The sequence below is a fragment of the Macrosteles quadrilineatus genome, unplaced genomic scaffold, assembly GCF_028750875.1.
Source record: "Macrosteles quadrilineatus isolate MER2022 unplaced genomic scaffold, UCM_ALF_1.0 Scaffold_5__1_contigs__length_97177068, whole genome shotgun sequence".
Lineage (NCBI taxonomy): Eukaryota > Metazoa > Arthropoda > Insecta > Hemiptera > Cicadellidae > Macrosteles > Macrosteles quadrilineatus.
Genome location: NW_026542598.1, coordinates 96,787,777 through 96,815,767, shown reverse-complemented (window position 1 = coordinate 96,815,767; position 27,991 = coordinate 96,787,777). Strand labels below are relative to the sequence as shown.

Genomic DNA, 27,991 nt, shown 5'->3' with positions numbered 1-27,991 from the left:
ATGGCTGAACTCAACATCCTAGATCCAATCCAGCTCCAGCTGAGCCGAGCCGACTGCCGAGTGCCGAGCCGACTCAGCCGAGAGAAGAGAAGCCTGAGAAGAGAGATTGAGGCCGAATTGAGGTTAGTATTTAGTAGAGCTTTTGTTTTGTTACGAGATACGCCCTCCTATTAACCATTAAGATTGATGCCGTGGCAATGTTTAATTTAAACTAGATAGTATAATTTCTTCTATTGCAGTAGTTCCTAATGTTGATGTTATATTACTAGTTGCATTGTCAATGTACACAGGCCTATTGTCGCAATCTTGGTAAATACATTCTGTACTGCCAAAGCTGTCTTGGCTTGGATGTTTAGGCCTAGGCCTACAATAGAAAAATAGGCGTCTAAAATTTAGGATTTCAAATCAAAATTAGTTTTTTCTTGCCTAAACAATTTTTACAAAGCTATTTTCAAACGTATGCAACTCAAATTCAATGGCTGATAGGGTGACTCAAGTGCAGGATAAGTTACATGAGCAAGCAGAAAACTTTTGCAACAGTATAGGAATTTTACAGCAGTATGCTCCTCCTGGAAATATTTCATCAATAGCTCGACCTAAAAGCCAGGAGTCCCAACAACAAGAAGAAGATTATCCAAAACTGTTTGCTGCCCTAATCGCTAGGTGTGCCAAAGATATTGAAGTGCTAATTGATTCTTTACCAAGTGATGAATCAACTTTAGAACTGCAAATTGAAAGTCTACGAGAACTAGAAGAAGAAAACAGTAAAGCAGCCGACCGCCTTGAAGATATAGTTCAACAAGGTGAAATTTTACTAGAAAAAATTCAAAACGCATTGACAGAAATTGCACAGACTCAATTAGAAGCAAGGAAGCTTGACAAAAAAGAAATAGGCCTCAATAGCATTAACATAAGTGAGACAACTACGATTCAAGATTATCCCTAGTTGCGGGCATTGTAGTCACAAGGTAATAGGCTATTTAGTTTTTACAAGAGCTTGATTTCAATAACTTAAGTTCTCTGAATAATTTCTGGTACCGGTACAGTTTCTTATCTGGGTAAAAATAAAATTTACCAGTAACTTAGGCCTAGTTGATACCGAGCCAGTAAGTAAGCAAGCTAAATCAAACCCGGCTTTTTTCTAAAATCCTATTTTTCGTTATTTTATGGGGTTTTTATGGGAAAATAAATTACTTAAAAATAACTTTTGAACCGTAATTTTTACAGAAATGGGAGTCGCACCATTTTGTTCAGAATTTAAAGGGCTACAACATACTAAATTTTATCATAATAATTTGGGTCGTGTTTGAGAAAATCCAATTTCTCCATTATTTTATGGGGTTTTATGGGAGAATAACTTAGGCCTAAACATTGACAATCAGAATTTCAAAAAAATGGAAAAAACGTGTGGAGATACCATAGATTAGCCTAGAACCTACACACCAAATTTCTTTGAAATTAGACCACAAGTGGAGTCTCTAGCTCTGTACACATCCACACATACACACACACACACACACGCACACACATGTTTGTAAGAGGACCTTGATTGTACTAATTGCCGCAAATCCGTCAACACACAACTGAGTTACTCGGGCCCCCTCAACACAATCGGGGACTTCAAACAAAATTCGCTATTCCATCAGAAATAATGTAGCCTAGGCTATTTTATTTTTTGTAAACACTTTATTTTAACTTAAGATGCATAGCCTACTATAATACGTTGATGTAGGTATTTTTCACATTTTTACCGATGACTTGAAAAGTGTTCGCCTAAAGCGCGAAAACGAGGTCCTATACACTTTGACCAAATTAGTTAGCATAAACGAGAACTTCCGGATTTTTTGCAGGATTACTGGTACCTATGAGCGTGTCTTACTATTATTAATAATAACACCTGTTATTTCGATAAGTAGGCCATTTATCATTTATTTCTATTTATTATTGTAATTCGTGGTATTATCACCTACCGTTTATTTTACACTATACAATGTATATCTGGTGTTTCCAAATGACTCTTCAATACTTTAATATTTGATTCAGCCCTAATAACAAGAAAAATAATTCAAAATTAAATCTATGCTTGGAAGCTTGTTGTTTATTAGTTAGCCGACGGTTAGTTTTATTCACTAAATAATCTAGGTATATCTTATATAGGAATACTTTTCTAACACAGATAAAATTTAGCATATATATTTCTTAGTATTTATTACCAAGACTCGTCAATAGGAATATTTTTATTTAGTCATGCATGACCAATAGTACCTATCAAAAAGGTGGTCATTCATAATATCCATAAAATTGCTTAAACACTTCCAAAATGATCAAACAAAATTTCGGGTGATATTTTGTTAATTTAATTAAAATTTCAAAGTTATCAAGATACCTACACTTTCCTATTTTATCCAATTTTATTTTAACGTTACCTATATTTTCCAAAAACGTGGTCCTAAACACAAACAAAAATATCCACACTTCCGAGGTCCTGCATTATTTCCCTCACCAACGAGGTCCTAAACACAAATTAAATGTAACAACATTTCCGAGGTCCCGCATTATTTCCCTTCCAGACGAGGTCTGAAACTGATTCCAACCCATCCAATGTCCCACAAAATTTTGTATATAAAACCTTTTGACCTCATCATAGGATAACAGTGTGTTAGCATCAGTTTGTCCTCAAATGTGAAGGTTGGTACCCTAAACCTTTTGTAGTTATAATACAAAACGAGCTGTCGGCCCGTCCTACATAAGGGAATTGAGGAGTCCATTAAATCTGTATTTAGTGTGCCTTTTACTAATTCAAGCATAGTTTAAGCAAATATAACTTGCATTATATGACTCACAAATATGACTCACAAAAGAATATCTAATGGAAATAAAGATCTTATCTTATCTTATCTTAAGCAGTTCATTTATAGTACAGAAAAAGCTGCCAAGATGAATTAAAACATGTGATCATTGTTATTTTCCCAACCTTTCCTCAAAAAGTCAAGTAGGCTATTAAAATAATTTTCATAACCATTCTTTTGAAGATTTGTGAGCCTTGATTTGTATACAGCAATGGTTATAGAATGTTACTTATTTCCTATAATCAATGACAAAATTACAGAGTAAAATAGCATATTTTTTCATTCATCCAGCTGTTAGTTGTAACACATTATATTGCACTAGAACAAACTAAATATTTTAAAGACTGCTCCAAAAATAAATTAGAACACCTAGTATTTTACTATGAATATTAAAAAAAAAAAAAACTCATCCTCTTACTGAATAAATGAACGTAGCCTATTAATGATTACTAGTGTACATGTTGCTCGAATTCGAGCAATTGCAAAGTATTACAGGAGTTATTTCAAAACGAATAACAGACATATTTACAATGAGTTTATAAGACTCAACTCAAAGATTACTGGTGTGTGTCAGTGTAACTCAGACCGTGTTTACCGTATCTTCGTTATTGATAAACTTAAAGCATTCCGGCCGGTTTCCTCCTTCTCAAAATGCCTCGCTGTACAGGCAACACAGTTCATTGATAGAGGGCCAATTGAGAACGAAAAGTCGTTTTGGGGTAGTGTTAGGGCGCATTTGTAACCTAATAGTTGAGTTTGTCCAGGGTCAGGTGCTGACTGTGATGAGTTAAGCCTATTCAACATGCCACTGTAGCTGCGGTCATTATCACGATTACGCCACCTGTCTATGTTTCGTTGTCGTCGTGTCGGAAGCATTAAAAAAAAAAACAACACATAAACAAATTATAGCTACACAAAACAAAGATATAAATGCACAAATTTAAGTTACAATCATACTAACACGATTCGTCATAGCGACACAAAACAACGATAGATACACAAATTTAAGATACAACCATACTAACACAATCCGTTTTGGAGGTTATGTTTACACAAACTCAAATAGTAAATAAATGTACTCAATGTGTTTCATTGAATTGAAAAATAAATATCAGCAATTAAATTATACAGCTCATCAAAATGTAAACAATCATGTTCTTCATAAGGATAACATGGGAATTTTCAAAGCCACTGGGGCAGAGCCCAAGGGACTTTAAAAAAAATGTAAGGCCAGTTTGCAAATCTACGCGACACGCTCTTTCCAATGAGACGCCAATGGATCAAATCGGTTAAGAAATGGCGGAGGAGTTCAACCGACAAATTTTCATGTAGCGTATTAATTATATAGATAGCATTACCATAGTAAATAAGTCAATTCTACGTATGTCATTTCATTTTAATCCAAATGCTGAATTTGTGTCAAAAATGCTGTTACATTAAGCAAATGGTACCTATTATACCAAAAGCTAGAGTAGAATGTTAGTGTCGGCTGCTAGACTTTTTAAAACTTAATTTAAAAAAAACTGAAATCCTACTTTAAAATTATGGCTTCGACATTCCCTAGTTCTCAAAATTATCTTACGTTTTAATATATATGATTATTTTTGTAGACTATTTTTTACATCCATAATATACTTTCACTATGTTGTGGAAATGAAATAAATCAATTGTTTGATTACATTTCATGATAAAGATCTTCGACTAATAATCACCGTTGTAAGCTTGATTCCAATATTTAATATTGCTATTATTAACAGTTGCGAGCATTTCCAATAAACTTCCAAAGGACATACAAGCAGAAGTAAATATCAAAAATTTAAAAACAAACTTAAGAAATTTCTCATTAGCAGGGCTATTTATTCATTTGATGAACTGTATTTGACTTCTCTTTCATTACTAATCAAAGTACCTATCGTTAGCCTAACTGTGACAACTTGTATGTCCAAAATCACTACTTTTCAGGAGGTAGAAAAAACTGTTTTTTTTGTACAAGAATATTTCTAGATGCCTTTTTAATGTTGACAAACTATTATGTTCATATTTTACATTATAATAAATACTTAAATGGGTGTTTCCTATTCCAATAACAAAAATCTTTTACATACAAGGTATCACTTCTTACAGTCTGGTACATACGAGGTCATACGAGGTATCACTTCTTAAGCTAAAGGACATACAAGGTTTTTAAGTTACAAAATATAGGTATTTCAAATACAACACTTTATTAATACAAACTTATAAAAATCATTACAACAAGTCTTAAGATTTCAAATGTCCCTAAAATACTAAAGTATAAAAATCATTATAAAGATGTAGCCTACTTAAGATATCAACACTGGGATGCCGTTTGCAGTTATAAAAAATTACAAAGATATAAAAAATTACTTATAAAATCAGCCTCAAGACTTAAGTGAAAAATCATTACAATGAGTTTTAAGATTTCTAACGTCCCTAAAATACTAAAGTATAAAAATTATTAAAAAGATGTACCTACTTAAGAAATCAACACTGAGATTATATAATGCTTTTTGCAGTTATAAAAAAGTATAAAATATATAAAAAATTACAAAGGTATAAAAAATTACTTATAAAATCAGCCTCAAGTGTTTGGTGTCCCTAGTTCCCGGTTGTTGATACTATGAATGATCCTTATCCCTCGTGAGGTAGCTGGTCGTAGAATGCGTGACAATCACGTGGAATAACTTCCTTAAGTTGCTGTAAATGTTGCCATTTTCTATTCGTTATTGGTATCGGCGCATTTCTTACTAAAGGAAAACTCGACAAACTTGGGCAAGATCTCTTTACCCTTTGGGGCAGGGCAAAATAAGGTTCATCAAATTTCAACTTAACCTCAATTTCTCCTTTAGCGTACTTGATGGCCTTGATGTTGGTTACTTTAGGGTCCCCTGGTTTCCGTCCAGGCCGTATGCTGTCGTACACCAGTAATGACTTCTTACCATAATCTTTAGGGAAGTCAAACCCTACTTCTTTTGTTCGGATTATGGGAGTCTTTCTGGCCATTTCTGTGTGCCTGATGTAGTCAGATGGTAAGTGTATTTTTTGATCTTTAACTTTCCTTTCAATTAATGAGTGAATTGAATCCACTTCCATTTGTGTGTGGCCTTTGGTCAAGAACTTTTGTTCAATTTCAACATTTTTCTCTTTACTAAAACAAAGCAAAGCATTGGACATTGTCGAGTTTCGGTTTTGTGCAGTGCAGCCATCACTATATATTATAATCGGCTTGGAACAGTCACACATTTCCTCTAAATATTCAATAACACAGCTAGCGAATGTACTAGCACACAGATCTGCTTGGCTCTCATTATACCAATAGCATTTAGTGTCATGAGTAACTACATCATAAATGGTAAAATTGTGGCAGACCAATTTCGTTTTGTAATACAAGGCGCTTGCATTTAAACTTGGTGATACTTTTACTGACTGTACATCCATGGTAAGAACGGTGGATGAACCCTTTTTTGCTTCTTTTATGTCATTTTCTTTTTCTGTCCTTGCTTTCTCTTTCTTTTCAATATGATCTCGATAGTTTTCCTCGTCTAAGTTTCCAGTCTCGTACATGATGCACTTGTCACATCGGTCTTTCTTAGGCTGCTGAAAAGCAAGATTTTTTCTTTTACAAAATTGTCAAAAACACATTGTGACAGAGGCTTTACTGGATTAGTTCCATCTCCAAAACAAAATTTTACGTACTCGTTGTACACATTAACCCAATTTTTACCAAATCCAGGTTCTAGGTATAACTTGCTGCTGTTTTTCCGACAATAATGAGAGGGCAATAAAGGCAATGATTCCACAAATGTTTCTAAAGCTCTTCTCCCCTCAACATTTCTTATTTTTCCAATAGATCCTATTTTGCGCCTCTCTTCATTTACGGCATTTTGACTTGGTGTCATTCCGTGACTGTGCCCTTCACTAGCTCCTGTGGCCCAGCTATGTACTGTCCATTCACCCAAACTGAATGTGCTTAGAAAAAGTTTCTTGCACACTTCCACTGACTTTCCATTGGGGAGCTTTATAGTGTACACAAACGTGTGTTGCCTCCTTGAGTCATCTCCCTTTTTTGTTTTTGTTCTCGATTTCTCTGTTCGTTTCACGAGAGACGCAATGTAGATTTTTTTTTGGTCCCACGATAGGGTTTGCCAAAATGAGTCATTTAACGTTTGTCTATCTTCCTCCGATATCGAGTAACAATCTCTCATTTTTGATTTAAGGCAAGCTGAGCTTTGACAGGGTGGTCCCAATTTTCTTTCTTCTCTTGCTGTACCTCTCTTACCCTTGTACCCTGTTTCGCCACTCTTTTCATCAAGTACCTTTTTTCTTGACCAGCCCACATACTTTTGTCCTTTTTCTCTCAAAACTTTATTTTTTCTGTCCATCCAGTCACCGGGACTAGCAATCCTCCTCCTTTTTTTCTTGATGACACCCAGAGCGTTATCTTCATCTTGCATTCCGTCATCACCCACTGAGTCAGCTTCTTCATTATGTTCTTCATTTTCGTTAGGTTCGAAATCTGGATCATCGGGGTCTTCATCGTCAGCTTCTTGTAGGCCAAAGATATGATTGCCATGATTGTATTCTTCAACAGTTTGAACAGTTTCTACAACTGTTTCTATGCCCAACATAAAATCCTCTTGAATGTTTTCTGGTGCAACACCATCCATATTGGTAGGTCCATTATCAGGAACATGAACGCAAGTTGAGCCAAGTTTACCATCCTGGTCAAGATTATCAGTTTCTACTTGACCCACAGTGTTAAGTGACAAATCACTGTCAAGAACGTCAAAGCTAAAACTTAAATCGCCCGTATGAATGTTCGGATCTATAATATTATCCAAATCACTAATAGACAGGTTGCTATTGTCTAAACTATCTGGTTGCCTCTGTTGTTCATCGTGGCCGTTGGTTTCAGAAGTGGAACCACAGTTTGTATTTTTAACAACTTCTACAACAGCACCAGGATATTGGTCTTTAAGTGCATTTAATAGGTCATCTATGGAGCTAGTATTACTATCTTGACTACAATGCAAATTGTCTTCGTTATCCATGGTTTTTCAGTATCTGAAAACGAGTAATAAAGCTGTTTAGAGCTAATATTCACCAAGAGATAATCATGTGATACCTCGTATGTGGCCATACTTCAACACAGTGATTCCTCGTATGTCCATTCTATCATTAACAACACTTTTACCCAATTCATACTAATGTAAAGTACTTAATCAACAGAAATAGTGAAAGAACAATAAATAAATAATGCAATCTTATGTATAAACAGAACTTACCATTAGTGTGTCTGAGATGCAAAGCCAAATTTCACTAGCATACTGTGCGAGGCCACCTGTTACTGCTTAAACCAGGGACATCCGAGGTATCACCAGGATAAATCAGTGTTGCCACATACGAGGTATACTCAAAAGTTAAATTTACCCAAAATTTAATTTTTTTTTACTTACGAGGTATCTCTGAGTAGATCTGGCTTAACTTGCTGCATATTCTAATACCAACATCTCAAAATCGAAAAAAATGGACATACGAGGTATCACAGCTAGACTAACGCTATGTTTTAACTGTTAGTTTTTTGTTCTTTTACAATTTTTCCCATTTAGGCCTACTATAAGCGTGTATGTTTTATTATCAATAAGGTAATTGTCATAACTTACGGTTATAGTATCTTTCTTTAATTTCATAATTAATGACATAGTTTTAGAAATAATTGTGTAATAGCTATTTACATTACAAGTGTAGTAAGAGCGTTTTTACATCATGCAGGTGAATGTTGTGCAACGAGCGGAAGCGAGTTGCATATTTCACCTAAGAGATGTAAACACGCTCTTGCGCAACGTGTAACGTACAAGATTTTACCTGACCTGACAATATACATGGGCTTACGTACAATGTTTTTCATTACCCATTTCACTCATCGTCTAACAGTAACGTTCTTTTACAAACAAAAGCTAGGTTAGGAAAATACTTTAAAGCATAACAATAACATTCAAGCGCACAGCTGATTTCTAGCGTTGAACGTCGATGCCTCCATAGAGGTATATTTTTTTAAGTTAAGCACTCAATGTTATTTAAATAGGTTTCATTACATCACCGAGTGAGTTTTTTTCAACTTTACATCACTCGAGAGGTAAGGAAGTTGTATACATCACGCTTGGGATAGGGAAGTTTAACATGGCGGGTTAGGTAAAATATTTTATTTAATTTGTTTGGATCAGCTGTCTGAAATTGTCAAATAAGTGTTCAGTTCTGATTGTTTACACTGAAATGTCAACACAAAGGTAAACAAAGGTTGTGAATTTTCTCATGCTTCCATGGAGACCAATTAATATTTACTTTCACCTCAAAACTTTGGACATCCAAGGGGCATAGACTGAGAGGAACTCAGGAAAGTTAATAGGCCAATGACATTCCTAGATATGTGGACTATCGGTGTGTTTAATTTTGACGGTATCGGTTTAGTATTTTAGTCCTGGCAGCCGCACAGAGAAACAGACACCACCTCAATTTTATAATAGTATGGATTATAAAATTATTTATATTTTATGTTGAATATAATGTCAGTTCCAGTAAGTTGTTGATTAAGATCATACAGTACCTCACAGGATCAATAGCCTAATGAAAAATCTGAATTTAGGCTAAACTTATACATGTCATGAGTTAATACATCAATAGTTCAACCTCAACCATACATAAAGTTACATAGCTTTTAAAAATGTTTATGGTTACAGTGTATATCCATACTATTACATTTTGAAAGAAGATGTCTCTTGCGGATGAACTATTGGCTGATTTAGAAGATGACGACCATGAAGAAGTGGCCATGGATACATCGGAGATCCTACCGACAGTGGCGCCAATCAAACCTTTGGAAGAAGGTAGCCTATAATTTGATTTGTCATATTAAGTTTTAAGTATAATGTGTTTAAGCCTACATGTTTTGAAGTCAAATACCGGGAGACAGAGCTTGCTAACCAAATTAACTCTAAATGAGTTTACTAACCTGTATAAAAATAAATAACTTCACTGTGGTAAGAGTAGCCTCCGGATTGCGAATAATAACTAATGATAGTGGTTTAAATACCTTATTCTGGTAATACCATTGTTGTATCCACAACTAGTTTCAACCTGCTAAGAGGTCATCATCAGGTGCGTACAAAGATGATTACTTCAAATGAAAGTCGTCAGGATTAACAGTTTTTTACACTTATACATACATACGAACAAACACATAGCGCTCACACATATACGGCCGATAAAATAAAATATTTAACTCGACGAGCGGACCCGTGTTGCAGAGGTTTGCGTCTAGACTGTAGGATACACAGCTGGTCAGATAACACACACATTGTCTTATCACTCGCTGGTTCCATTGTCTCTGCCTTCCCCTCCCCTCTACAGTATTTCTATTGCGGTGTTGTATATGATGTTTGAATTAAAGTAAAGTTGGTTGTTTAAAACATTGTCCTTGTCTGATTTGACGGCTCTAGATTCATAATGGCAAACAAAGCCAAACAGGTTATGAGGAACTCGGTGGGCACAAGGAAACTAAACAACAAGTACAAGTCAATGCGACAGGCAGTAACTAGCATCAGGAACAAACTTGCTGAGGGGAACGCATCGATTGCAAAAGCCGATATAGGCAACTCATTTGTCATAATGGATAAAGATATTTATGTTAATAAAGTTTGTGACTTTATAAGTAAAAATAACATCAAACTTCTTAACAAAGATCCAACAACTTCTTTCGCCAAACTAATCAATAAATCAATATCTGTGAGCAAGAACTTGTTGTCAGCTAATGATATATCCTCTCTAAAATTAACAAACCCACAAGCACCGGTCCTAAGGGACCTCCCAAAAATTTACAAACTAGATGTCCCAATCCGACCATTAGTAAATTTCATGCCTTCTCCAGCCTATAAACTAGCGAAGAAATTAGATAAAACGAGAGCTCGCCCCGTGGTCAAAAACTTTACCAAAAGTATGTATTGTGCAAACTTCTCTATTTTAACCCCACGCTGTAAATAAAACATGCGATTAGAATTTCATCCATAACCTTTTGGTACAATGCGCATGTAAATTGGCCCAGTAATATGGTCAGGCTAATTGTCATGTTTTCCGAAAGCTTTTTAATATATAAGATTCACTAAAGGAATAGTAAACTTTTCAGGCACATGGGAAACATTTCATTTAACACAACATGCATGTAAATCTGTCCAATAGATCTCCAGATCTCACTCCTATTAGACTTAAACTTTTACCCCACGTTAAATTGTCAATAGATTTTTTAATTTCTGTTTTTATAACACTTAGTCAAGTAATATCTGAAATCAAAGCAAACTGGACAAATATAGAGACAATTACATTTGGTACCAACCGCGTGTAATTCAGTCCAGTAGTATGGTCAGGCTAGCTGTCTTAAGCTTTAAAATTTTGTCCAATGTTAAATCTCCATAAGAAAAGTCTCCATAAGTATTTTTAGGATTGCTTTCAGAGAGGTGAAAGCCAGTTGAGCGGAACAAACGTGATTTGATATTTGTATAAGTAACTAAATGTAAAAAAGTCAATAGATGTACTAATGCTTGTTTTATTGATTAAAATTATAATAGCCTAATTCAAATTTGTTTTTACTACATCTTGTTATTCAGATACCTCTTCCAGAAGTGCATTATGGTAGTTTTGAACAGGAAAATAAAAATATTACAGTAGTTGGAATCTTTGGTGAGTTACAGTTTTGAAAATACTGTACCTACATTAATTTTAATAAACAATTTTTTTTATTATTTTATTCTATATAAAATTATTTATTAGCCTTGTTATAGCCTTATCAATAAGGTTCAGTTTATTTATTAATTAGTGGAGTAATTTCCAAATATCATTTCTAGAAATCAAAGTTACTTCCGTAAAGCAGTTGGCCACATTGAGGAACTCAGATAGACTGGAACGAATTATGAATGACATTCAAAAGTTTCAAAGCGAACCTGTGACCAAGAGAAGCGTAGGACCACTTGAGATTGATCCAGAATACCAACTGATTGTTGAGGCAAACAATCTCGCTGTTGACATCGACAATGAAATAAGTGAGTATGATTATAGAGCATAATAACTATAAGCTTACTAGATAGGTATGTGGTATTTTTGGAAAGCAGAGCATTATAACTCCCCTTTATACATACACTAGCTGACCCGTCCTGTCCTAATGTGGTTTGATGTCAAATGCTTGTTCATTTCAAGATGAGCTCGTTCGCATGGCTCAATCACGTCCTGGTTGAAGTTCGTTCGCTACCAGGGTGTCTACCAACCGGGAAATCCGGGATTTGTACTCAAATTTTTACTGGCCATGAAATGTACGGGAATTGTCCTTAAATGCCAGACTATGTCCTTAAATTTTTAATGGGCCATAATTTTATTGATCGCTAGTTGGTTAGGAGCACATAAAAGGTTTATCAGATGTTTGTTTACATTTTCATAATTTATTACTAGAGTAATTATGCAATAAAAATCCCATTAGCAATCTCAAATCCATTAATATTTTATCAAGACAATCAAGTGTCAAGTCAAGTACTTCCAAGAACTGTTGACTCAGCAGCTAGCTCATAAAAGTTGTATCACTTTTAAAATATTTATTCCTTTACAACTTCTTTTTTTATTACCAGGGTAATTATTATTAGATCCCAAACCTATTTTATCGTGAAAATAATAGCTTTATAATGGCTGTTAAATTCCACTTCTTGCCACGGCCAGTGCCTAGTGCCATAAAACTGTTTATGGTTTCATATTAAACATGTAAATAATCTACAGTCTTATTTTGTAAGTTAACCCCTTTTTTATGGACATTTTATCTTTCAATTGACAAAACCACAAACATTGTTGTTTGCATTAATGTTTTATCACTATGTAGGCCTGCTTGGTTTCCAATTATGTCATTGCATTTTCTGTATCTTTGTCTTATATTGTTGGCTATTCAGGTTTCAATGTGTTTGATTCTTGAAAGAGCTGTAAAATATATTAAGAAAATGTAATTGAGCCTAAGATAAACAACTAATGATTGCTATGTGTCGATATTAACTTTGCAAATGAAAATACAATAATCTTACTCTGTACTTATTGCTTATTAATAGCCGCTTACCATACCTTGATTTTGTACTAAGAATTGAGTAACAATATGCATTAAAGATTTTTTTTTCAAAAGTAGTCGAGAACCTAACGTTGTGCCAGGGCGAATCATGCCAAATTAATTGGCCTGGATCGGATAAGCTATGTTATGAAGTTTACGTGACCGATGGAGATATTTGTCGCTATCGCAGGAGACAATGATTGCGTTTCTCTGTTACACTATAAAAGCTTTACCTAAAGTATAGGTAGGCCTATGTTTGTTTACTTTCAATAAATTTCTATTTTGAAATTTTTAACTCTTATCTATTATTATTTACTTTTCTCTCTGGTACAACTACAGTGAATAACAAGATTAATACAGTTTGACAAATCAGGAAAATTATTCGGTAGGCCTAATGACACCGACAAAGGTTACAGCAAAGTGTCCTTAAATGTACGGGAATTGACCATGAATTTTTCATCCAGAATGTAGTAGACACCCTGGCTACGCTCACTCACCTTTTGGTTGCAAATTAGCTGTTGTCATAAATAAAATAAAAAATAGTGCTGCACCCTGTTGGTAATCCTTGTAACTTTAATGCTATTGAATATCATAGAACAGAATCAACTTGTTTAATTGAAACAGCTGTTAAGATTCATTAATTCCTTTTAAATATGAAAAATCATAAGGTTAACATGGGAAACTCCAGAGCCACTGGGGCGGAGCCCGAAAGCCCGATCAGAATAAAAACTACTTAGTTTTCCTATTTAATGCCCAAAGAATCGGTGTACCGAATTTAAGCCTCCTAGGTAAATGGGAAGTGGGAGAATTAGTGATGAGTAAGTCAGTGAGTAAGTGAGGGCTTTGCCTTTTAGGGTGACCATTAAGTCTTAGGACGACTTTATAACTTTTAAACGACAAACGATATCACAACCACATTTGGTATACCGTTACTGGAAATTGTAAGCTACTTTTCTGTGTACATGGTGGTTTTAAAATTATAAAATTCCTACTCTTAAGGGCGTGAGACCCTCTCAAAGGTCGGGTTTTCCCCATAAGAAATACACAGAACAAATTTAAAAACAAAAACAGCTGTTTATAAAAAGAAACTCATTAGCTTTTGGGGAGTAAGTATTAATGTTTGTAATATTCAGTAGGTTGGTTAAGACCAAGTTAAACAGTTAATCAGTTTTGTTGGAAGAGCAGAAAATGCCTTCCAAACCTCAATGAGTTATGTTTCATACTATGCGGCTCACTAGTATATATTAAAAGAGGAAGTTTGTATATATATATATATATTTAAACGTTTGGACTCCCAAACCGCTCGACAGATTGTAATGAAACTTTCAGGCATTATTAAGCATTATTCAAGGATGGTTTGTGTGAAGTTTGGTGCAGATCCGTCAATTCAATTCAATTCATTTTATATCCGGCAAACACCATTTTACAAGTGGGTTTACAAGATAATTAATATTTAAGAAGATGATCAATCAATATTCATACATGACCTATGTATACCAATGTATGTAAAAAAATGTTAGCTTAGTTTTCCTAAACATCGGCTAGCGCACCCTAGCTAGGCCATTCCAAGTAAAATGGGTAAAAAACCCTACTCATAAGGACTATACAAAAAAATGTTTATTTAAGTACAAAAACCTATCATCTTGGTACCAAATTTTTGGCACATTCTCTAAAATCTAATTGAAAACCATTTGCTAGATTGCTGTGATGAGTTAATGATTTCTTTGGATAGTTCTGATCCACAGATTTGTTCGAGACAAGTACTCTAAGAGGTTTCCTGAGTTGGAGAGTTTGGTTGTACAACCACAAGAGTATATGATGACTGTGAGAGAACTAGGCAATGACCTGGACAAGGCCAAGAACAATGAAGCATTGCAACAGTTCTTGACTCAAGCTACGATAATGGTCGTGTCTGTCACTGCATCTACTACTCAGGGGTAAATAAAAGTGCAGTAATCTATAATATTATAAGAGACAATTTTGTCAGCAAAAATGTAATGATGATCTGGCAGTGTATTTATCCTAAATCTTCAACATCTCCCGCTATCATAGGGACATCATTATTGTTACCCACGACACGTGGACATTGTTTTTATCGCCATCTGCAATCACGGCTGAAATCTTAACACTCTCGCTATTACGGGGAAATGGTTTATCTTAATCCGCAGTTGCGGAAAATCGTGGACAACTCGCGCCGTCACAGGGACGTCGTTATTGTCATCTGCGATCACGGCTGACACGTTAACACCTCTCACTATTAAGGGGACATGATTATTGTCGCCCACAAATACAGAAAATCATTAACATTGCCTGATATTACAAGGATATCCTTATCATCACCCGCGATCGCGCAAAATAAGAGAACAACTCCTGCCGTCATGGGAACATTGTTATCATCACCTGCTTTCGCGTACAAATCGTTACATATCCTGCTATGACGGGCTAGTATAAATTAGAGATGTGCGAGTACTCGAGATTACGAGTTCGAGTCGAGTACGGCCTTGAAACTCGAGCTTATCTTTGAACTCGGCAGATTCGAGTAGAGTTTGGTTTAAAATTGTAAAAAATCAATATTTGTTAAAATGTAAGTTGTGTTTACATAAAATGCTTTATAATTTGTATTACTATAGATTCTACAGTAATACAAATATTTCTACAGTGTAGAAATAAGCAAGAGGTAGTTGTCCTAACCTATTTTTATAGCTGTCACAACAGAATAGGTCAACTCAAAGCAGTCGCCGGACTGACTGGCAATGGCATAATCTGGACTTGACACTGAATGACATGATCGGTAGTGATTTTGTTTTAAAGTACTGTTTCACAATAGAAAATTCCACTACTGAACTGTTACAAGCAATAAATCTATGTTTAAAAAAGTCAGTTAAGTTTTAAAAAGAATAGAAACACTACAAAAGGCAAAACAATAGAAGGAGGGAGGGGTTGTGCAATGACCTCGAACTGAGCCGGCAGCCCGGCAGCCGGCAAGTCGGCAACAGTGAATGGTGTAGGGGGTTGGGGGGAAGGGGAGGGTAAGACCTTGGAGCTATATTTAGACCAGACTAGACTTTCACCACTTCTGAAATGGCTGGGTAGGGGCAGGGGGATTACAATAGCAGGTTTTTTCCTTGTCTGGTTTGACTTTTGTCTTTTTGTATAGGAGATTTGAATCATCAAAAATATAATTTGAATTGACCACAATTAATTATTTAGCATTGAAAATACAATCTGCAAGGGACCAGGAGAAATATTCAAATTAGAGTTAATACCATGATTTACATTTTTATGTCAAAATACAACATTGCACAATCATGATGTTTTGGGTCATTGGCCTTCTTAACAGAAGTTGATAATTATAAATTGATGCTACCGTGGTTGAAAATAATTATTCTGTAAACTTGTAAAACATTAGATAACTCATAAATAAGTATGAAATCATTCATGAGGACAATAGTAGCACTCCTAAAAAAAGCTTACAAATATCTCAAAATAATTAAGTGCTAGCACTTGGCCTTCTAGATTACATAGTTTGTTTTCCTTCATGACAACTTGCATTAATGTGGTTAATGTGCATGGAATACAATTGATTATAGTGAGTTAGGCCTAAGTCTAGGTTTCATTTGATTTCTATAACTACTATTGTATGAGCCTATTACATTATTCAGTACAATTTTCAATCTACAATTGTTTTGTTTATCAGTAAGGTAGACTACTTGTAGGCCTATTTGTACTTCATTTTTAACATATTTTGAGTATTTTGACAGAATGTTTGTTTACAATTAACATACAAGATTAAAAAATTTAATTTTCTTTATTTCAAAATTTATTTTTACTTTACCCACTGTCAAACCATTGGAAATTTTGTAGGCCTACTGTTACAAAAACCACACCAACTAAAAGAATAATGGTAATAAACTTACAAAACTAAAGGTGAAAAGGTAGGAAATAACATTTCAAGTTTTAGAATAAATCTCTTTATTAAACTTATTAGGCTATTGTAATTGCAACCTTAATAACTAATAGATGCAAGTATTAAGTAATTTTAGCCAAGTATTATGCAATATTACTTATCAATAGGGATTATTGTATTTTATTTTTGGATAAAAAAATGTATGCTCACTTACCTTTTTTTACAGAAGTAGAAGTTCATTTATGAGCTCTATTGTTGTTGTTTTAAAATTATTTTCTATGCATTATATTGATATGTTACTGCACAAATATTAATAATTTATTTATTTATAATCATATTTCAGCTTGTAACAAGGTTGTTTTAACAGTTACATGCTCTAGGCCTAAGGAGTTACTTAAACTTACACATTCTTCGATCTTTTGGGTTTAAACTCGACTCGAACTCAAGACTCGAATCTTTTGCCAATTACTCGACTCGAACTCGACTCGACCTGAAAAACCTGTGCTCGCACATCTCTAGTATAAATAAATAAATATATAAATATATCTATACTAATATATAAAAATTAGATGGTGTGTGTTTGTGTGTGTGTCTGTCTGTTACTTAATAACGCAAGAACCAATGAACAATAAATTTGCTAGTTGGAATGTATCATTTCATTGCTGCATAATATTTTTCTTTACTTGAAAATAACCCCATTACCTCAAAAATACTTAATTTAAAGACATAAACACAGAGGTTGGTGTAGTAACCAATCAATTTAGAAAATTTGATAGAAAATATAAGAAAAATTTATCGGTATTGAGAATTGATTTTTCAGGTATCGGTATCTTAATAAATTTTGGTATGGACATATGCTAGTATCATAGACAAAAATAATTAAATGGTATATGGATACTGATTCAATAATGTTTATGGATACTGATTCAATAACGTATTATGGATACTAGACAACGCATAGACAACAAGAATTAAATATAGACCGTCAGCTGTGCTGCGATTAGCGTAGGTTCTGACGTCCACCACTGGGAGCGCCATGTAGTTACGGCTACATGCTTCCAGCAGTAGACGCCAGAACCAATGCTAATCGCATCACGGCTGACGGTCTATATTTAATTCTTGTTGTCTATGCTAGTATCCATAACACGTTACTGAATCAGTATCCATATACATTATTGAATCAGCATCCATATACATTATTGAATCAGTATCCATATACATTATTGAATCCGTATCTAGGCCTATATGTTATTAAATTATATATCTATATACGGTATTGAATCAGTATTAGTGATGGGTCGGTACTTAACGTCAAATGTTGGTTCCACCGGTTCTTGGGAAAGGTACCGGGACCGAGAATCGATGGTGAAACGTCACCACTGTGACAAATGGCAACACTGTGCATTGCGCAAGACTACCATTTTAAAATTCAAGCTCAACGTTAAAATGTATTTATTGGTGAATGAAACTACATGGCTACATGACAAACAGCAAAGCCTTCATTCAGCAAACCAAAAAGGACTTTTATTTGTTATTGTTTGTATGCTTTGTTCAGTGGTTTGTAATTAATTTTGTTAGAAGGTTTGGTTTAAATGTAGTTAAGCGTCATCTTTAGTTTGTAAAGTTTCTTTGAAATTGAAGAATTGGGCTTTTGTTTTCGGTGTATTTCTTAAATAATTTATATGTTAATTAATATAGGTTTAAATTACCAGTTTGTCAAAACAATCAGTTTAGTAGTATGATGACTACAGCTGTTTCATGCTTTTCAAAAATAGCACATCTTCAGGTCCAGAATGTCTTGCTAATCCCTCATGTAGAGTTCGTCAAAAATATAAACAAATAAATAAACGGGACACACATACGGATATGACACACACGAAAATACATTTAATAAACTGGTCGACCAGACGCTGATTCACGAGACACGGCGCCGGTGGAAGGTAAGTCGCAAAGTTCAGTCCCTTAGTTTCCATTAGCTGTATGGGCTATTCATTCGTCCTCGGATGATACAGTGTACTGCAGACATGTTTTATTGCTTTATCCTTGCAAAACTTCTCAAAGACCTCTGCAGTAAACTGCGTCCCATTGTCAGTGACAATCATCCTAGGAACTCCATAGGGAGAAAACCATTCCCGTAACTTGTAGCAGGAATACCCCTTATGAGAAGCTATTATTAAGTAGTTTCAATCCTCTTCTGCAATTTCTAACTATAAATATGCATCTTCAATTCAATTACAGTAAATAATCATCCTCCAGCAATTTTGTTTGTCAAATCAGCAAAAGTAGGCATCTGGTCAACTTTAATCACCTTGTTCACAGTAACCCGAAGATCTCCACAAATCCTTACCCTTCCACCTCCTTTGTTAACATTCACAGTAGGGGTTGACTAGACTATTGCTGTTTCACTCGGATCAACCTTTTCTAAGACTTCGCCCTCAACAAGTCGGTTCAGCTCCTTCTCCACGGAAGTTTTCAAAGGAAAGGGTACTCTTCTGGCTTTCAGTGAAATCGGTTGAAAATCCTCCCTTACATGTATTCTAGCCTTTACTCCTTCAATTTTACCCAACCCATATGAGAAAACACTATCAAATTCCTTCATCACCAATGCTTGGGCTTCCTCTTCCGTTATAACACACTCATTTGCTACGTTTGATTTTATACTAACTTCAGGTGGAAGTTTCATTCCAAATGATACCATCCATGGAAGTCCAAACAATGGAATATCATCTTTTTCCATTACTGCTGCTGGTAATTTCCTCAACTCCCCATTCAAACACACTGACACATAGCATTTGCCCAAACATGCTAAAGGTGTTTGACCATAGCCTGTCAATCCCGAGAGAGGTTTAACCTGGGGCTTACCGAGTTTCTTCCATAATGTCTGCCCAATTGTAGAAATTCTAGCACCCGAATCAAATTCCTTAAGGCAAAGCAGTCCATTAACATTGACTCTTATTGAGGCACGAGGTGTTCTGTTTGAAACCTTGTTAAGAGCATGAAGATCAGATTCCACCTCCTCTGAACTGTGCTCTCCATCGGCAAACTTAGTGTCAATTTTACTGACAAACTTCCTTTTGCACACCCTAGCAAAATATCCAATCTTATGGCATTTTAGACACTCCTGGCCTTTTGCTGGACATTGCTCCTTGACACAACTATATCTGCCACAGTTCTCACATCTATTCACATGACTAGTTGTTTGTCTCTTCTTAACAAAACATACACTCGATGTAGCACTGGCACTCACCTTGTTTCTGGCATGCTCCGTGGACTGGCTAACTGGAACACTCTCTCTGCCGTGACTACACTGCCCCCGGTTTTACACCATCCGGCCAACGATGCCTTACTTTCACTTCAATTTGTTCATTGGACACCCCTGTGATAAAACAATCCCGGATCCGTTCATCCAAGCCTTAGCCATACGGACAGTGTTTGCTTAGTTTCTTTAACCGGGTGAATTAGGCCTATTCTGTGAAAGACTCACTTTCATTCCTAACAGCTCTTTCAAACTCAAAACAGGCAGCAAAAATAGTTTGGTTAGGACCATACAGTGAGAAGAATGCACATTTCTTAATTTCTTCATATGAATAAGAATCAAGGTTCTTCGGGATGAAATAATTTTGCATCTTCTGGAGTGGTTCACTTCCCACATAAGCCAGTAGTAAATCTTTTCTCGCTTTCTTACTACGCTCATCTGAACCCCTTTCACCCGACAAACTTGTTGAAAATGTTCAACATACTCTTCTGCTGTTTCTTCACATTTGTATTTCTCAAAGTCAAACTTCTCAATTTTCCTCTCTAACTCACTGTGAGACTTCATCAACTTCCCTATCACTCTTCTGCTTTCTTCTAGACATCCTCGTCGCCAGTGTAGTATATTCACAAAAGAATAAAACAAACTAGTTAAAGGAAAGAACATTTTAATCTTCATGCCATCTCAACACTAAAACAAATTATCACAATAAAAACATAAACCATATGCTTTTAACAAGACAATAAAGAAAAGACTATTATTGGATCACAGCTCCCTTCAGGTTGCATCATTTTGGAATGCACTACAGTTTTGTTAATAAACCCACACAATAATTTTAAAAAAGTGAGCCCATCCCTCAACAAATTCCTGGATTCGCCTCTGCCAGCTGTAACACCAAGAATTAGTGAAAGGCCAACAAAAGATTTACGTTGATCGTCCAAAAAAGTTGGTCTCTTAATTTGTATGAGTAATTGTTCAATTAAGAACTTATCAGTTGTCTATATTTGTTCGTTGTGTAAATTTTAAAACATACATTCATGGACCAATGGAGTCATGAAAAATAAAAATTAAGTATGTTATTTTAATAGAAAGTAGTCTATATGCCTACTTGAAGTATGTGCAACAAAGCCTTGTGTTTAAGTTTTTAAAAGTTATGGAGTCATTTATACGTTTCTCACTGCAGTATAAATGTTCCCTTAATAGATTTTAAAACCCATTTTTATTGCAGCCTTTAGGAGATTTCTAAATTCCCACTCAAAGGTCTGATCTAACATTTGTCTGTTGTTTCTACAGTCAGTTACTGACAGACAAAGAACTAGACGACATACAAGAGGCCTGTGACATGGCAGCTGAACTCAACAGTTTTAAGCTGCGCATCTACGAGTATGTGGAGAGCAGAATGACTTACATAGCCCCAAACCTGTCAGCAATTGTTGGAGCTTCTACTGCAGCCAAAGTCATGGGTAATTGTGTTTTTTTTGTATTAATTAATAAAGAAAACTTCCATCTTTGTATCTTTACATATTATTAATCTAAAAATTAAATTGAGCATTGAAGCCATCAAAAAATATGATTATCAAAACATCAAGGACTAAAAAGTTAAATGGTAAAATTCATTACATCTCTTTTATTCTGCACTACAAAAACATTAACTAACAACATAACATACCAATCAGTTCATATTACCATAGATTCATAGTCCATTGAAAATACATTTACACACTTACCAATGATTAAGGAAACATAGTACACAATATTTAATCGATTTTATAAACAAAAGAACACTTTGTTCAGCTTGGTTTGATGTAAATTTAATTAAACTTTAAGTCAATTTAAAATTCCCATGTTATTGTTACAGAGAATAAGTAAACTGTCGTAGTTTGCTTGCTTATGGATATATTTTGATCAAACTTGGCAAATATATTTATTTTACTATAGTAATACCAGAAACAAAAGAACCCTGGGCCGTTTCGAGCCGCGCAGGTTCGAATGGTCCGCCACACCTACCGGCGCGAACCACGTGATCTTTTCGTTTCTGCGCAAGTTGTTTTTGTTCTTGGTATGTCTATAAATCACACACTTCAATCCCCTCCCAGTAGCAACAAACCTAGGGACACATTAAACCTAATGTCATTTAAAAAAAATTAAGTTAAAATCAAAACAGGCAAATGGAAATTCATCCTGTAATCCAGCTACTTGGAGGTAACGAATTGTGGATATTTATATGCATGCACTATGGATGCGACACAACCTGGTGTGGATTAACTTTCGCATCAGTGAGTACTACGACTATCTGCAGTACTATTCCTGATAATTAGACCAATTCGTAATACCAGGCAAAAATGTGGTTCGGATTCCACTATAAAGTGTAGGTCCCTTAGTTGCCATTAACTGTATTAATTAACAGCTGTGTCTAAGGAATATGTTGGCCTTAGTAACAAACAAGACTACAAGATCGCGCCACTCATCCTACACTCATCTCCATTCATACTTGTATGGTCGCCATTTCAGTGGAGTTAGTCTGCAGGTTTACTGTGGCGGGGTTTTTTTGTTAATTGCTTGGAGTTTTCGAATACATTAACACGAATACATTGTGTAACTAGTGTGCTAAGTGGCACTTTGCTGCACATGAGAGACAAGTTTACGCCCGAGCCGTAGGTGAGTGTGGAAAGTTTCTCGAGTGCAGGAAAGGCATTTGCACTCACATTACACATTATATTTTTCCTACAGTTACTATAAAGCATATAAATAATTAATCTTTCAAACACTATACAACACGTTTTTAGGTTAGGTTAAATCCAAGCGTTGAACGAAATGAAAAACGCTGCACCAGCTGATCGAAGTCGTAGTATTTTTAAGTGTTGCCAACTTATTTTCAATTGTACAGGTACGTATCACATGCCTTATAAAAGAACACTGTTTTGTGTTGTTTGGTTGGAATACTGGAGTGCGCCCACAAAAAAAAATGAGTGCGGCAAAAGTAAGTAAATGCATCAATTAGCTACTTGGCGTGCTATAATCAGTGCAAAGAAGTCTTTTTTGTCAGGTAACTTTAGAAAACATATTTTTCATTTTTTTTATATGCTGCGTCACAAATTAGGGAAACTAAAACCATCTGTACTTATATGTATAACACATCTACTGGTCCAATTCCAAGGACTATTTTTGTTTCCCAGGAAAACAAGATGACTGCTTTCAATAAAATTTAGATCCCTTTGTTTTTGCTTGTGTGAAAAGGCTAAAGGCTGAAGACTATCTTAACAGGCAATATTACCTTGCAATTAACATGAAGGTCGTGTAAGGGATACTGACTTTTATACTGTGGCAGGTGTTGCTGGAGGTCTCAGCAAGCTCAGCAAGATGCCAGCTTGTAACCTCCTCATACTCGGCTCCCAGAGTAAGACTCTGTCAGGCTTCTCCACAGTTGCCTCTCTACCTCACACAGGCTTCATATACTTCTCAGACATCGTACAGGACACACCACCAGACCTGCGTAGGAAGGCCTCTAGACTTGTGGCCACCAAGTGTACCTTGGCCTCTAGAGTAGACGCCTCTCACGAGTACCCAGACGGCAGCATTGGACGACAAATGCGTGAGGAAATCGAGAAGAAATTAGACAAGCTCATGGTGAGTTTACCTAATCAAAATTTTGTGCATACGAGGGTTGTCAAAATATAGGTCTTCAACAAGTGTTGAATTTTCCGTACAACGCTATCAGCTACTACGACCAGGCTAAAAGGGAGGGATCCAGCTAGAATAGTATAAAGGAAGAAGTACACACAGCAATGATTTCAGACATAACTAGCTCACTTGGACATGACTCGATCTAAATTTTTATTGTACATCATACAAAAAGAACTTAATAAGTTATCTTTCTATTTTCTGAACAAATAAAAATTAGGTAATTTGGTGTGTGTTTCACTGGGGTTGTGGGTTGTGGTACGAGTTTGTATTTTGGGCTTTCAGTTACACCTGCTCTATAATAATCAACAATATAAAATTTTTACTTGAAAGTTTTTAACAAAACCTGTTTTTACATACAAAATCTGCCTAAACTGGGTCATAATTTTGCTTTAAGATTAACAATTTACAAATGTAGGTATTTTTATTCAATTGTGTGTGAATAACAAGAGTCCTCCTCCAAATTTAAAAAACTTCACTGGCAAAGCTGGGTTTTAATGGTTTTTAATGTTACTAATTTAATTGTTCTATTCATCAGGAACCACCTCCTGTGAAGTTTGTGAAGCCATTGCCCAAACCGATTGATCCTGGCCGGAAGAAGCGAGGAGGTAAGAGAGTACGGAAGACCAAGGAGCGTTACGCGATGACTGAGCTGAGGAAACAAAACAACAGACTAAACTTTGCTGATGTGAGTATTATCTTTTCCTGCAATCACCTGACAAAGTGGCCTTCCTTGCACTGGTTATAGCACAGCATGTTGCTATTTGCTGCATCTACTTACTTATGCCACAGTTTTTTTTTTTTTTGTCAGCATTTTTTTGTCAGCCAACGAAATCAAAGAAAACAGCGTGCTTTGATTAGGCACGTTGATTAGGAGAAGCGTACACGTAATACGTGTACGCTTGAAAATAAGTTGGCAACATTTAAAGATATTACGACTACGATCAGCTGGTGCAGCGTTTCCCATTTTGTTCAATGTTAGGATTTAACCTAACCTAAAAACGTGTTGTACAGTATTTGAAAGCCTAATTATTTATGTGCTTTATAGTAACTGTAAGAAATATATAATTTGTAACGCGAGTGCAAACTGCCTTTGCTGCACTCGAGAAACTTTTCACACTCGCCTACGGCTTGTGCGTAAACATTTCTCTTGTGTGCAGCAAAGTGCCACTTCGCCCACTAGTTACACAAATAACTATTGTTTCAACAGTAAGTAAATTCTTAATTTGCAAAGGCTATTTCATACACCTGATGTAGGCCAAACTCATCAATATTTAAAGAAAATGTAAAACGCATAACATAACCTGATTGAATTTGACAAAGGTTTAAGGAAATCATGTCAAGCAAATTAAATTCATGGAAAGTAAATTGGGTCTTAAAGTTAATTTTGCCTATTGGGTCTGATGATGATTGGAGTGTCCGATTGAAATCCATCACCAGTTTCCATCTTTTATGTATATTTACCGTCTTGTGAGTAACAGTATAAGCGTAAATATGTTTTTAGTGTTATAAGACGTTTTTTTTTTTTTACTTTCCGTAAATTTAATAACATGTACAATGCTGATCAAGAAGTTATTTGTTATGTTGGTACCACTAGAAGAATCAACCAGGTCATTGGTTATTGGAAATCTCACAACCCCCTAGTTCCAAAGTACTATTCCCCTACCCCTAGTACATATGGCGGCCAATGTCTCTCAATTTTCGCATTCAGTGCTACCCTCGGTTGTAGCTCTAGTTCAATGCCCAAATATTGCTGCCATTGCCGGTATGACTTAACCTTGACCTTAATAAGTATTTGTATGCGGCCTGCGTTCGCGTTGTGTGTTCGTACAGCAAGCAATGGCGGAACTGTACTGTAGACAGACACGACGATTTAAGTGATGACAATACGATTCCCAATCGACACTCGACTGAGGATTAGATTGAATTGATGTTTTAGTTTAGTTAATTACAAGTCATAAAATACATAATTTTAATTGTAATAATTATTGGTTTTTACCGGTTTGCAGTTAATCATAAGTAACTATTGGCAAATATAACGCAAAAAACGTAACGTTACAAACTGCTTCAGTAGGCCTAAGAAAAACATTTCCTACCAGGAATTTTGTTTCAAAGTACTACATTTATTTCAATTTTGAAAAATACATAATTTTAATTGTAGTAATTATTGGTATTTAACCGGTTTACAGTTAATCATAAGTAACTATCGGCAAATATAACGCGAAAATCGTAACGTTTGGCAGTTCGAAATTGCTCGAGTAGGCCTAGCTCTGTAGTACAAGTTTATTCAGCAAAGTGTTAACCTCATTAATGTTAATTTTTAACCTTAATTTGCAATGTTTGTCGAGTGAATATTAAGAGTTAATGGGCCATAAGGGCTACAGTAATAAAAATGTGGTTTTCTAATTATTTACCAATATCCGTTATTTTAATTTGTTTTTACTACTTTTATTTGGATTTTCTTATAAGTAGCCTATATTAGATGACGGGAATTTTGTAATTTTTAGGCAGGAAAATCGGAAAAATGTGTGAATTTAGTTTATGGATTCTGCTGACAATCCGGTGTATGTAAACTACTCAAAAATTTAGATATTTAGTAAGTTGGGTGATTTAAATACAGTTACAATATAAAATAAACCCTATCTTATTTGGCTTCTTTTTTTAATGTCTTACTTTCCCCATGTATTAATTTAAGGTATACACTTTTATTGAAAAAAACTTGCTTCAATTCTTAAAAGGAATTGGATTCTATTCAAAGCTATCAATAAACATGGGAGGGGTAAGGATAAAAGGCTACTCAAAATTTGCTATCGGAAAAAATAGGTTCCGGGTGATCAATGTAAATTTTGTATTTTTAGGGTTTGTGCGTACTTGACTATGAAAACACCGTAGTAATTTACTTACATTAAATTACTTCCCCAGATTGAAGATGATGCCTATCAAGAAGATCTTGGATACACAAGAGGTACGATTGGAAAAGCAGGAACTGGAAGAATCAGACTGCCTCAAGTTGATGAAAAAACCAAGGTTCGAATCTCTAAAACACTTCAGAAAAACCTTCAAAAACAGCAACAGATATGGGGTGGAAGTACAACAGTCAAGAAACAAGTTTCTGGAACTGCATCAAGTGTTGCGTTCACTCCCTTGCAGGGTTTGGAAATTGTAAATCCTCAAGCAGCTGAGAAAAATGTGGCGGAAGCAAATGCCAAGTACTTTTCAAATACTGCTGGTTTTGTCAAAATTACTAAGTGAACTTGTAGTTCAATGGATTGTTGTCATCCAGTTACGTGTAATCTATTAATTTGGTTGCTGTGATATTACTAAAGAACAGCTAGCTGATCAATGCTATCAGTATGATTTATTCAGACAGTCTTATAAATTAATTAAACTATATTAATGTATTATTCAAGGTTTATTTTGTTTCCTATTATTCATTAGTCAGTGGTGTTTACTTTTCATTTAAAAGAATGAAATAAATTTTGTTTTATGTTTGAACAAATAATACTATTGTGTTTAGTCTGATTTCAATGTTTTACTATGATTTGACTAGGCCTATAAATTAAAAAAGTGAGAACCACGTACTGTACTTAGCTTCATTTCATGCTCTTAATTTTTCAATTTAGACATGGATAATACCTAGGGGTGTGCGATTTCTCGTGTGGTCGAATATTTTCCAGCGAGTATTTCAGTATTTGGCTCATCTTGAGCCTTAAGAAAACTCAATAGGTTTTTAAAGCGTTTATTTTAGTACAGTATGGCAGAATCAAAGCACAATCTTCATTCTAGAAAGTCATTTTATAACTCTTACTGTCAACTGACCTTAAAACATAAGATATTTAGATAAATACAGTAGAGTCCCGCAAACTCGGCTCTCGATAACCCGACAGTCTGGATAACTCGGCCATCACTTGGCTCAGAAAATTAGTGATTTTTTGAGTCCGAGTTAAAAATGGACTCAAGCCAAATCATTCGCAACTCATACCAAGGATTTGTTGTAGGCCTACTATATCTGATGACTTAATACTGACTTGTACTAAAAACATAAATAAAAAAGGCGGTTAAAAAGCTTAAAAATTGTATTGTTCTTATTTTTAACCCTAGTTCCTGATAACCCGGCATTTCACAAACTCGGCACCCTTCCAGTCCACATTACGCCG

General features: G+C 35.2%; 2 protein-coding genes across 3 annotated transcripts; both read left to right on the top strand.

Moving 5' to 3' along the window:
* LOC128995819 (mediator of RNA polymerase II transcription subunit 21-like) lies at window positions 1-946 on the top strand. The gene is made up of 2 exons (XM_054420836.1): window positions 1-122; window positions 487-946. The coding sequence occupies exons 1-2, from the start codon at window positions 1-3 to the stop codon at window positions 944-946; spliced, it is 582 nt and encodes a 193-aa protein (XP_054276811.1).
* LOC128994800 (U4/U6 small nuclear ribonucleoprotein Prp31-like) lies at window positions 63-27,238 on the top strand. Of its 2 annotated transcripts, none has more exons than XM_054419588.1 (8): window positions 63-122; window positions 9,605-9,751; window positions 11,762-11,956; window positions 14,726-14,930; window positions 21,447-21,616; window positions 23,482-23,780; window positions 24,373-24,522; window positions 26,757-27,238. In XM_054419588.1, exons 2-8 carry the CDS (start codon window positions 9,637-9,639, stop codon window positions 27,084-27,086), a joined length of 1,464 nt encoding a protein of 487 aa, XP_054275563.1. In that variant the 5' UTR covers window positions 63-122; window positions 9,605-9,636; the 3' UTR covers window positions 27,087-27,238. The 2 variants fall into 2 exon arrangements, with proteins under 2 accessions (XP_054275563.1, XP_054275562.1); XM_054419587.1 differs by lacking the exon at window positions 63-122 and adding an exon at window positions 840-968.
* Window positions 27,239-27,991: the final 753 nt, after the last annotated feature.